The 13,542-nt window shown below is 44.3% G+C and overlaps 1 protein-coding gene across 1 annotated transcript; it reads right to left on the bottom strand.

Moving 5' to 3' along the window:
• Positions 1 to 5,249: 5,249 nt before the first annotated feature.
• On the bottom strand, positions 5,250 to 7,759 carry LOC147424298 (aspartyl protease family protein 2-like). The gene has a single exon (XM_086501867.1). It carries the CDS (start codon positions 6,941 to 6,943, stop codon positions 5,408 to 5,410), a length of 1,536 nt encoding a protein of 511 aa, XP_086357993.1. The 5' UTR covers positions 6,944 to 7,759; the 3' UTR covers positions 5,250 to 5,407.
• Positions 7,760 to 13,542: the final 5,783 nt, after the last annotated feature.

Genomic DNA, 13,542 nt, shown 5'->3' with positions numbered 1-13,542 from the left:
AACAAACGTCTTCTGCACCCTCTATGTCAAACGTTGAACCATCGGCCAAGTGCACACAACTAAGTCTCCCACTAGAAAAAGTGCCTAACCAATCACGATGCGGTGTGACATGGAAAGCAACATCACTATCTAGTAACCGCTGTGGAAAAAGTTTGCTATCCATAGACAAATCTGCAAGAGGTACACTGGAGGCAAGCGTGACATCACCGTCACTGGCATAGACTACCACTGGAACTGCCTCTCTAACAAGAGTCAGAGCCGTATCTGCATCTCACATACATCTTCATTGTTGTCTCATACATCTGAAACAACAAGGCCTAATGTGCCCTGTGTGACCATAATGCCAACAACGTAAGTATCGGCAACATCAAGACCTCCGTCTCTCATGAGTCGTCACTGTAGACTCAATTGTGTCACACATCATGTCAATGCATACACGTCAAAAGTGGGAGATCACTCGATCACTACGCTAATCAAGCATAAACCAACTAGTAGCTCAATAGTGAGAACATGTAACCTGCATGCTGTAGTCTCACGCTCGGAATGTGAGTCGATATGAGAACATGAAGCAAAATCAAAGGAAACATGTAACCACTACGAGCATTCCATAAATGCACTTCTGCGAGAGTGGATAAAAGAACGCTAAACTTGTGTCCAAGTAAGAGTAAATACTCGATCACTATCAAAGTGGGAATATATAGACCCTTGTACAAGAGGGCATAGCACTGCAAACTTTTATGGCAAGAAGACAGGGAAAAATGGATAGAGTTTCCTTTGCAAAATGAGCCAAAACTCAACACAAACCACAAGCTAAGAAATTGTAGATAACTACCATAGTGGGAGTCAACTCGACCACTAAACCATCAAGAGTAAACTGCGAATACGCATAAACCATGGTGAGAATCCGAGGAAAAATCGATAGAGTTTTCTCTGAAAACTGAGCAAAAACTCAAGTACAATCTCTACCATAAACCATAACACTACTCAATGCCAATGAGTAGAAATGCCAAAATGGCTCTACATTTTTACATACAATGGCAATCTGCACTCAACGTACATCAACGAAGTGACCGCGCATAAGGAAGTGCCAAAAGAGTTGCAATTCGGAAACTTGATCAATGCGAAAACAATGCTCTCAAGAGAGCTCACCCTGGCACTTGAAAGTGCTCGATAAAATGCATGTACAATGGGCATCAACCATGTGCCATCACCGTATCCAAACCATTTGCAAAGACCATAAATCCAAGTACAAAATCGCTGCCAAAGTATCTTGTGAAAACCTGTGAAATAAGCTCTACCTGTGTGCTCCAAAAACTGTGTCTCTTAAGCGACCGCTTCGATGGTGTGTAAACGCCTTCATGACTCTTTGCCCAAATCTACCAAAAACTCTCAAACAAAAGCTTTGCACGAGCTGAAATTTCATCTTCAGCTCAGAATTTATCGAGCACTTGTCGTGCTTCCAAAAGTGCATCAAACTCGCAAACTATGCGAAAACAGAAAACCTGCAATTTTTGTATACAATCAGTCTGAGCTGAATATCAGCAAAACGGTGAAGAATTTGCAAAATGTTTCTTTTGCAAAGTTGTAAACCACGTCAAAACAGATAGGCACAACAGGCAGAATTCTCAGATCTGCATTCTAAAGGAGAAAAATAAATCTAAAAACAGTGTTGTTGTGCACACAGCTTTTAGAACAACACCTTCACTTACACATAATCTTCCACACTCCTTTCTGAGCTTCCACAAGAGCATACATCACTCTCAACTGAGATCACAAGCTCCCGTTGCATTCTCACAAAGCTTTGAAGCTTTCTTGATCTCTCCAACGCCGAGAGCGAGCGAGCTATCTCCTCGAGGCTCTCGAAGTCGTTGTGCTCTTCGCGATTACCATGCTCTCTAATACCAATTGTGGGTGCACGAATGCGATGCGTGAGAGAGAGAGAGAGAGAGAGAGAGAGAGAGAGAGAGAGAGAGAGAGAGAGAGAGAGAGAGAGAGAGAGAGAACACAAGAAGTGTGTGGGGCAGCCTCAGGAAGTGTAGTGAGGAGCTCCTTATTCTCATGTATATGAAGAATAAGGATATATACACATGTGGGCGGGTGGTCGAACACTGGACATCCAAACCGGGCAAAAGACGGACCACCTTTATCCCAACAGTTCAAGCAACAAAAAACTTAACGCAGATCCATCAATTTAGGCAGCATTGGTGAAGATTTTTTGATTTAAGCAGCATGTCTCATTGGTGTAGATTCGCCGATTTAGGCAACACCAATCACAAAATCATACTGCAGTGGCTGGGCACCATTGTCCTAAGTATGATTTTGTTACCCGGGTATGTGTTGTTGGCAGATATTTGGATTTAGACTTGGTGTATGAAAATTTCCTATCGCAACAGTATTTATGGAATTGGACTTAAGATTGATCAGAATTGAATTATAGAATGATAAGTGTGACCAATCATATCCTGAATCATTAAGGTATGACATGTACTGCTTATTCTAGTGGTATGGGACACTAGAATAGGTAGTATGTGGATGACGATAGGCATAAGCAATGTTGTTTAAGTTAAATTTTTCTTTCAATATGCGATATTTTTGCCATAAAATGCTAACCATTGTTTTTTCCAAGTATAATTTGCAGATACTTATCTTCGCAACTGAGGACAATTGCTTTCTAACGGAGAGGTATGTAATGAATACTGAGATATTTTTATTTTCTACAGCTGCCACGTGAAAAAGGCTGACTGAGCCCTCGGGGAGGTCACCTAAGAAAAATGTAACCTATCACGTGAGTTCAACAGAAGGGTATTTAAAGTTCTTGAAACTTACAGAAATATATATACATAAGGATATTATTTTTCAAATTTGAAAAAAACTTACAGATTTTAAAAGAAAAGGGCACATTATATTCCTAACAAAATTAACAGATAAGGGATTTTACAATCATGTCTTGAACACACGTGATATGGTAGATTTACACATAGTGAACCCCCAGAGAGCGAGCCTTGGGCTATGCAAAAGACTTCACATTTATGTATAAATTATTATTGAAATGCTCTTTATGAGCTATGGCCATTTATGTCTGATCAACCAATGTGTTCATTTTTTAGAAAATTAGGGTTTTTAACTGGTCGAATGTGCACTGCATCTGTGCAATTGGGAGCGAGGCTACACCTAATCTTCACACACACAAGAGTTTTGAGTTGATCTTGGTTCATTTTCAAAGTGAAGCTTTCATGGCTGGAGTTTTGTTCTTTTTTAGTGTGTTTTTGGCTTCAAATCATCTACGCCTTGCTTTGAATTTGCTACGAATCCTCACAATCAGAGGCCTGACGCTTTCCTAGTCGCACTGTGCAGTTCTTGATCCGTTAGTCATTATGTATGTCAATTGTTGTGAGTTTCTTGAACAGTTTCCTGTTTGCAATGTTTTCTAGAGGAGTGCATTGATTGCAAGATATGTCCAACATGGTCAGGAAGGTCTCGGATAGCAGATGCAAAGAGAGGGAATCTCTCACCACATTTATCCTCGTTGTCTCTTGCCACTACCAAAACTTTTCTATTCACTCCATGTTTTGTTGAGCCGTCATACAATCCTTAAAATATAATCATGTACACTTGCACGTTGAAGGCATGTGGCATTACACAAGATACTGATATGGGCAGAAGAATTCACGATGATATTGTTAGTTAGTGGTTGTTGAAAGAAAACGTTGTGCTTGGCACTGCCTTGGTCAACATGTATGCCAAATGTGGTGCACTTCATAAAGCACAAAAAGTGCTTGAGGAGCTTCCTATCCAAGATGCCATCTCTTGGAATGCATTGATTGCAAAGGTCAAGGTCAATAAGCTCTCGCCTCTTTTCAGCAGATGCAGAGAGAATGCATCTCTCCAAATTGCAATCGCGTACACTTGCACCTTGAAGGCATGTGACATTACAAAACATGCTAATATGGACAAAGGAAATCACCATGATATTGTTATTCAGGGGTTGTTGAAAGAAATCGTCATGATTGACAATGAATTGATCGATATGTATGCCAAATGTGATGCACTTTAAGTGTGATGCACTTCATAGAGCACAAAAAGGGTTTGAGGAGCTTCCTATCAGGGATGTCGTCTCTTGGAATGCACTGATTGCGGGATATGCCCGACCTAGACATACCAGATGTAAAGCAAGAGTGCCTCTTGAGGTGTACTCGCATACACGTACATCCTAAAGGCAAGGGTCAAGGATAGAAAGCTCTGGGTTGTTTCCAACAGATGTAGAGACGATATCTCTCCAAATGCAATCACATACATTTGCATCTTGAGGGCATGTCATCTCTTGGCCGGAATGCATTGATTGCGGGATATGCCCAGCTTGGGTAGGGCCAACAATCTCTGGGCTGATTTTGGTGGATGCAAAGCGAGGGTGTCGCTCTAGATGCAATCACATATGCTTGCGTCTTGAAGTGCAGAGTCATGGTGAGGAAGCTCTGGGTTGTTTTCAGCACATGCAGAGAGAGGACATATGGCAATACACTATATCCTAACATGGACAAAAGAATTCATGATGACATTGTTAAGCATGGGTTGTTGAAAGAAATTGTTGTGCTTGGCACTACCTTGGTCAACATGTATGCCAGCTGTGTGGACTTCATAAAACTCAAAAAGTGGTTTGAGGAGCTTGTTGTCTATAATGTCGTCATCTCTTGGAATGCACTGATTGCGGGATATGCCCAACTTGGGCAGGGCCAAGAAGCTCTGGGCTGTATTCGGTAGATGCAAAGCAAGGATGTCTCTGGAGACACAATCACATATGTTGTCAAAAGCCTTAAGGTTTTACTATTGGTAAGAGCGAGCGAAACCCGCCTACATGAGCTAGTATTGACAAAACCACGAAGGTTCGGGATTTTCAGAGGAACTTGAGGAGCATGAGCTTTGGGTGGGCAATTAAACAGCTTCAGTTAAACGTTGCTTTGTCTTCCGTGCAAAAGCGCTCTAAGGTAACCCCTTTAAAAAATGACTGCTCATTATCTAGTCTTTTCGATGGCCTTATTTTATAAACTCTTTCTTCTAGGAAACAAATTCGAATGGCTCCTGCCTCCTTGAGACTCAGTGATGAGTCACGGTCACCCACCTCAATCATGATTCATGACCAAAGACCTTCCTGATCTTACAGAGACAAGCACATGACATGACAGCCATACCAGCTGAAAGGTCCACAAGAATCGACATGTGGGACAATTACACAGCCAAGCCAGGATCGAAAAGACAGACAAGCCAAAGAAAGGGCATTTTTTAAATGGGCAAGACAACTGCGTGTATGAGAGAGAGAGAGAGAGAGAGAGAGTCACCATCATACAAATTGCTATACCTACAAGGGGGGAGATTCCAATACAAGAAGAGAGGGCGGGGGTGTCCTATAATCTTAGCATTGGTTGGCAGCGAAGCCAAGGCGTGAAGCGACAGCATCAAATACCACCCGAAAGCCTTGCTGTTGGATGTTACCTATGATGGAGAGCCCCCCAGCTGTGCTTGCGAAAGCAAGGCAATACGTGCCCTGCCCATCCACTGGAATCACGTAGTTCGTGGCCGGTAGTACCATCTCTGCGCCCCCTTCAAAATGCAAGGAGAGCAAAGGAACCTTCACAGTCCCCCGCCCCGACAAGTCATAGCAAGTGTCAAAGAGCGAGAACCCGCCCGCGAAGGGCAAGCCACTCATCGCCTCTCGGAAGGCACTTCTGAGGGGTCCATATGCTACCTCTACTAGCCTTGTCACTGATGTCCCGGAGTCCACAATCACGCCTCCATTGCCACTTACGTCCATTTTGAATGCTTCTTCTGGTATTGTTAGCATGCTTCCGCCCACACTTATGCCCACCAGCGTCACATAGTAGAATGTGTCCAAGTAAGGGTTTCTCAATAATGGGGTGAACATAGTGCCCCTTGGAATGCCGGCCTGCCCAAAGATCAATGAAGAGGCGCCGTCTCTGTCTCTGTCCATCAAGCAGTAAGAGAAAATTCTACTGATTTGAGTGCCCACCTGTGAAGGGAAAGAGAGGGCGCCTCCTCCAAGGCCAAAGAGGCCTGCAGCGCCCGCAAAGAGGCCCTCATTGTCATGCCCACATCCCATAGCTATATTCTCCATGGTAGCCCCTTTGAAGCTCACATCTTCCATGGAGAACTCCCCCTCTGTGAAGGATCCGTCCCCGTATGCTACTTGGTAAATACACACATTACTTCTTGACGCACATCCATGGAGCTCAAGCATTCGACACATGGGCGAGGAGCAAGCAATCCTTCTATAAGAGGAAGAGAAAGCAGGGTTGAAAATAGGACCTACTTGCTCATAGCAATCCACACAAGGAGCACATTGCATCCACAAAATATCACTTCCTGTGTCCACAACCATGTATACTTGCCTAGGAGGCGTTCCCACGCCCACCCTTATGAAGTACTCTCCACTTCCTTGCTTCAAGCCAGAGACAAGAGGGCCTGTGAATCCGGTAATGGCTTCCTCCCTCAACGAGTAGGTGACCGGTTCAGCTACAAGGTCGCTTTTCTGCACATTGTTGGCTGCAAGTTGTGCACGCACGGAGAGAGCTTCCGCCCGTGCTGCATCACGGCCAAGCCTGTCCTTGAGCAATGCTGGAGGATTGGGATGGGGGTATAATCGGAGAGGAGAAAAGGGGGAGTCTCTATGCACCAGCTTAAGAGTGAGGCTTGCGCCATGGAACATATCATGGGCACTGTGGGACCATGGCAAGCTCTCATCAGCTGCCTGCAGCGGAGCCTCATGATGAAGCATGGACGCTGGAAATGGAGATAAGTGAAGCAGCTGGTAGCGGAGATGAGCATGCTCCGCTGAGGTCGAGTCAGCTGGGGCAGCAGCAAGAGAGCGAGAGGAGGCTAAGAGTCCTGCAAAGAGGAGAAGGTGAAGAAGGGGAAGGGGGTACTGATGCATAGCGGGAGCTGAAGGGTAGTTGGGCAAGGTGGCCTTCTGTGCAACAAGTAGTGTGTGCGTGCGTGTGTTTGACAGTGTGGAGGGGGAGAGACGTGTAAACTATTGCCAGGTTGCCACACACAGGCACAGCGCCCTGAATCCTGATTCCTGATGGTGTCTGAGCAAGTGTGTATTTTATAGCCCGCCTTTCTAGGGAGGCAAATGATAAAAAGGCGGGAGCAATAATAAGGTGAGTGTAATATAATAAGGTCACCCAGCACATACCAGCCGACTATTGGTAATGTAATCCAATTTCAACCTTTTGCTGACCCACTCGATAAACCGAAATGTGCACCATTTCAATTTTCAACCCCGTGGGCCTCCAGCCTGAGGTGAGGGGCTATGGCACTCCAGTTCTGGAGGTGAGGGCTGAGCAGTGAGGACGCTCTCCTCCTCATGGACACCCTTTCTGCGCGTGTCAGCATTTCGCATAAAAAGGCTGAAAAGTGAAGTCCTTGAGAGGAGTGGACCTTGCAATATCCCCCACTATCGGGATTCCGCCTTACGAGATAAAATAAGTTTCACCTTTGGAAAGAGCAGAAACATAGAGCATGCAATATCCCAGCTATGTCCACCACATCTTTTTAACATGAGAATGTTCTTATGTTCTTTGGAGGATGGCGTACCCAAGTGATTCAACCCTTGACTCCCATCCTTTTTTGCTTGCCCCAAAGGGATGAGGCTTTAGTGATGCCACATTGCCACCCCTTTCTGCTAATGAACAAGTGAAAGGGTCACCATGGCTTTCTAAAACAATAAGAAAATGATAAAATCATTAGGTTGAATTTAACTAGAATTATATAAGATAAAGCATTGTTAAGGTATCTCTTTTATTAAGGGACTGAGTTTCCTCCTTGCAAAGAAGCAAACCGGAAATAATAGTCGAATTTTTTAATTTGCAAGTTTTTTGAACTAAGTTCTCACAATTTCACCATTTTTTATTCCCTTTACCATGGTTTGCTCATTTAGTGTGAGTGTGTGTGTGTGTGTGTATGTGTGTGTATATATATATATATATATATATATATATATATATATATATATATATATATATATATAGATGAGTGTGTGTGTGTAAAATAAATAAATGTATGTATTTGTGTATGTATGTATATAAATAGAATTTACTAGAATTATGCAAGGTGAAGCTTCACTTTCGCATTCCAAATGAATAAAATGCAAGTGAAGTCAAGCTGCGTAAGGATGTGAAATGAAAGGTGAAATAGAAAGATTCATTTAATATTTTAAAATGGAAATAACATTTAAGGTAAGTCTCTATCATGGCACTGAAAACATTGAAAGTATGCCTAACCCAACTAACACTAAGGCTCTTTTAGAAAGCCAAAGAGGAGAGAATTCCCCCCCCCCCCCCCCCCCCCCCCCCCCCCAAAAAACTCACAATGGTGACATATATTTTATTAGCATAACCAAAACAATTAGAATTCAAGTCATGCGTCATCCTTCTCTTAAGACCCATAGATTGGTGATACATCGATTGACAAGGGAGCCACCCCACGACAATGGAACGATCATTAGAGCAAAGACTGGTTGAATAGGGAGTACCCCTTGACCAAAGCAAGGACCCATACACTTAACCATGCAAGTCAGTCATTGCAGTGTCAATCACCCTGCTCCACTCATTAGAGCTCACATGTTTTTCAGTGGCGACAATAGCTTCCCTTGTATAATCCTTGTGAACCTAGTTGTTTCCAGGGCATTCTCGAAGACCACTTGTTCTTAGCCTTCCAGACGTTTCTGAAGTAGCAGAATCTATCAATTTGCATACAAATAAGCAACGCTTGGCTTTTAAACACTTTCCCTCCCAGGAAGAGATTCTTGAAGAAACCAATCTTCTAGGTATTTTACACCCATTTGCAAATCTTCCTTGCCAGATCACCATATATCGTTCGACACTCCTTGAATAAATCCAACTCCTCTAGCTAGAACCTTCACACAAGTCGGCAAGGCTGCCACATTACCTTCCATTAAAAAACCTTCATCCCATGCGGCCATTGTGGGCACCATATGTTCTTCATGATTGATACCCATCTTCTTCCGGACCTTGCTTACCCCACTACTTGTTTAGGGGGGAGAACCAATCCATCGATACCATAAGGGTGTCGTACATGTCCTTGGTTTGTGGTTTAAGAAAATGTATGTTCTTGGGCCACCGCCATGCTTTCTGCTCGAACTTGAACTCGTAAGTAGGTAGGAAACATATGTCTAGTCGTTCTAAAACTCTATTGACCAGCAATCTTTCAGTCCCACATAGGTGAAACTGGGTATTCAATTGGTCTATTCATTTCCAGCTTCTGCTAATGCTATCCCAAAACTAGTCCAGATGTTGGAGAGGGGGAATAGGGAACACACCCAACACACAAAAGGTTTGCCTCTCTATAGCCCAGGGATTCCACAACACCCCTAACCTCTCAAATTAACACCTTCAAATTGGCTAATTTGCACTAACAGCTCCACTTTAGCACACAGAACATCTATCTCATACCTTGCAAAAAACTCCTTACAGCACAAACACACCAAGACTTCTCAACTCACCCTTTTCGACTCACAAGACACCCCGATTCTGCCCTCTTGGTAACACTCTTCAAGCTGTAGGAAAACCCTCTGCAAGCACTGGCAAATACACAAAGAGCGAGAGAAAAGGAGCGGGATGGGGAGAAGCAACAAGAGAAATAGGGGCAAATGCTTGGTAGTATTGCATAGCGAGATAGTACACTCAAGTATGTAGCTTCAATGGCAAGCCTACAGTACACAGGCTTGCAGGCCTCCAGTAATTCTCCTTGGCAAAAAATCCCCAAAAAATGAACATATACATCCTTTTATAGGGGTGGGTCTAGTAGATTTGAAAAGAAATAAGGGGTGAGCTTCTCATCTTGCGTACTTCACTTGCAGGTTCATTTGGAATTTCCCTTGCACTGCCACTACTTGGCATAGTCTATCTTTGGTAACTCTTGCATGGTGCACACATCTATCCATTGTCCGTCCAACTCGGCCGCACGACTTTCTTTCCTCTTGATTGTTGTGGTAGGCAAGATAGGCCCCTTGAAGCTTTCGGGCTCGTGCTCTCTCTCCCCATTCACCTTGCTTCACCAATGGCTGGATAGGCCGCTTTAGAAAGCCCTTGAACTGTCTCTCTCCATCTCTTGCGGGACCATTCCCTTGGTCGGCTTTGTGACTCCCTCACTCTCTCCTGTCATTGGCCGCGGGACCCTCCCCTAGATGGGCAATAGCAACATCGCTATTTGGGGGGGGGGGGGGGGGGGGGGTGGTGTACCCCTTTACCTTGTCTTCAAAAAACGGGGGCCGCGAAAACTAACCCCTGGCGGGGTCCACCTTACCATACTCTTCACTTCCACTGCCCAACAGCGCCAGCGGACACCGGCCGCTGTTACCGCAAAAACACAGCGCCGCCACCTCACGCGTCATCCGCAACACCCTGAGCGGACCGCCATAGCTTCGCGCCAAGGGATCCCCAGCTCCCAACTTGCCGATCCCTGCCGCATTTTTGAGCTCCCCAAGGTGTAAGTCAAGGCCACTAAAGACCGATGAAAACCATCTTTATGCACTCCTCCATCAAATGCTCCCAACAATGACCTTCAATATCTCCACCATCGCTACTATCTTCGTGGAGCCATCAATTCCTATTGAGTCCGTATGATGCATACCCTGCTCTAGAACCTTGTCGAGGCTCAAAAGACGCCAAATGGCCTGATTCCCCATGTGGTCAGGTGGGCACCAACCTAGCCCCCGAAAAAATTTCAATTGGCCATAAAATGCAATCCGTGGCCCTGATCTGCAATCTGAAAAGACATGTAGGGTCCGTAAATTGAGCACTACACACCTGTACCTTGACTTCCACTTGGGCTATCTGTCCCTAATTGCCTTGTCCAGCAAGAATTTGTAACACATTGGACCTTCAACCTTCAATAACTTGGGCTCCGTAGCTCCGTTTGACAAGTTCTCTGGATCTGTTTCTTTAGCACTTCAAGGTCTAAATTTTTGGAGCCAAAAACTACATCTCGAATCTCCTTCACTTGCTCCCCAAATTAGCTTCTCATGGAGCCTTCCTTGACCTATAAACTGCATCAGTCATACACCTCCGCTGCTACCTGTCAGCCCAAGATCTTCCTAGCTGCTCCAGCTTTTTGCCATGCTTCTGCTAGCCTGCACATATCTGCCCATGCCATTTTCTATGGTCGACACACTTTGGCTGTACCAACGTCATAGACCTTTGTTATTTATTTTTTTGGCAATTTCCCTCCAAATTGAGCTTAGTAGGATGCTTCCCACCTTGGAAATCCAAGGAGACCAATGAGATATAGAATTGTGAAAATACCTTCCAACCTCTCTCCATTATAAGGCCTCCGTTGCTCTATTGCATTTTTGAACTAGCTCGCTAGTAGTACCCCTCAGTTTTAGGCCAAACCACCAAGGGACAAGCAACTTATCGTACACCTCAAGCCCTTTCCACCACTGGCCACCTTGCAAGCACAATTTAGTGTTGTCCATCATGGCTTTTTTCATAATAGCCCATGCCTGGTCTTGCTTAGTGATTCGTACAACAAAACTTGATGCCCTGGGCCTCCGTATGAGTGCTCGGGTTAAGGATCCTGAAATCCTTGCATTACAGACCTCACAATAGATCCCATTGCCATGGCGTCGAGTCTTTGGTGTTGTTTTTCCATAGGAATATTTTCCCAATTTTAAGAACTCTTTCTTGTTGCATTTGACTAATTTAAGTAGCGGACCATTGGAGGCTATCTATGTATGCGAGCATAAACGAATTGATCACTTTCACTCTACTCGGGAATGTTGGAATTAGGGTTGCAGAGAAATGCACACAGCTTGGAGAAGACAAAGGAAGCTCAAGGCACACAATAGAGAGTGTGTTACTTAGTGTGCAATGGAAAAGATAGATAGCCTTAGAGTGATGGGCGTATATACAATGGTCGGGGGAAGAAACCTCCTAAAGAGGGAAAAAATGCCCCGGCGGCCGTAGTGTGTTCACACACATCACTACCACATGTATATGGTAACAAATCCCCCCCGGAGTGATGCGGTGAACGAGAGCTGGCACATGGGTAAAGGGAAGTGCCATGCCCTGAGGACATGATCAGTCCACAAAAGGGAGTAAGCCCAAAGCTTTGCAGAAAGCTTCAAGCTTCTCACATGAAAATGCCTTTGTGAAAAGATCTGCAAGGTTGTCCTGTGTTGGCACATAAGCCAAGCTGATCTCTCCTACTGAGAGCCTCTCCCTAACATAGTGGTAATGCACCTCAATGTGCTTTGTGCGAGCATGAAAAATTGGGTTCCTTGCAACTGCCAATGCGCTCTGACTGTCAGTATAGATAGTGTTGGCAGTGTCCTGTCCAATACCCAAATTAGCCATAAGGCATCTGAGCCATACACACTCAACCGTAGCTGTGAAGACTACCCTGTACTCAGTCTCACAACTCGAAGTGGCCACAGTAGATTTCTTCTTGCTCAACCATGATATACATGAACTGCCAAGCATGAAACAAAAACCACTTGTGGACACTCGCGTGTCAAAACAACCAACCCAATCTGAGTTCGAAAAAGCATGTAAGTTTGGTGGCAATGATCCCCCCTTGGGATAAAACAAGACAAGATGTAAAGTGCCACTAAGGTAGCGGAAAATCCTCTTGAAAGCCTGCCAATGCTTAGACCCTGGGCTATGCAAAAATCTGCTGACCTGTGAGATTGCAAACTGAATATCTGGCCTCGTGTTGCATACATAAATGAGGTAGCCAACAACAGTTTGATAAAGAGTAACATCAGCAGGATCGCCAGCATCATGTAGACTCAACTTCAAACCTGTTTCCATGGGAGTGGCAATAGGTTTTCAATCCTCAAGTCCAAACTTACATAGCAATGTCTCTACGTAACTTTTCTGACACAAGGCAATATTAGCATCACACTGCTTAAACTGTATACCCAAGTAATGATGCAACATCCCCAAATCTTTCATCTTGAATGTAGCATTCAAATCAGCCTTAAATTCAGAAATATATCTCTCATTTGGTCCAGTGATCAGCAAATCATCAACATAAAGAACCACAATGAGAAGTACGTCACCCTCACGCTTTACATACAATGTGGTTTCTGTTGAGATATGCATGTCCTTCTTCAACGACTATGGGAAACACCTCTACATGTGCATACCTTTTGCTATTGACATTTAGCCTATGACTTGTAAGCTTCTAAGAAGGGCTACATGGAGAGTCATCAGCCGAATAGCCACTCTAGCTTTGTACATAAATAAAGCCCAAGCCTATGTTGTACATACACTATACAAAAGTATTACTAGCCCCCTTTTTTGTGTATTGAGTCTACCGTTTCAAAAGTGTGTGTACTTCTCTCTCTAACTGTGTAAGCTATGTCTGCACACACACACAAACCTCCTTGAGCACACACACGCACACCATCAACCCCAACAACTGGTATCAGAGCTAGCGAGCATCACAACAAGCTTATCAATCCTATTAGCATCACATAGAAGCCCAATTTGCTGATTTTCAAGT

This window comes from Adiantum capillus-veneris, chromosome 26, assembly GCF_014529385.1.
Source record: "Adiantum capillus-veneris isolate H3 chromosome 26, ASM1452938v2, whole genome shotgun sequence".
In the NCBI taxonomy this organism is placed as follows: domain Eukaryota; kingdom Viridiplantae; phylum Streptophyta; class Polypodiopsida; order Polypodiales; family Pteridaceae; genus Adiantum; species Adiantum capillus-veneris.
Note: the sequence above shows the minus strand (reverse complement) of the source record. Positions and strands in the feature narration are given on the sequence as shown.

Excerpts from the sequence above, each read along its gene's own strand:
- LOC147424298 (XM_086501867.1), bottom strand. The coding sequence starts at position 6,943 with ATGCATCAGTACCCCCTTCCCCTTCTTCACCTTCTCCTCTTTGCAGGA.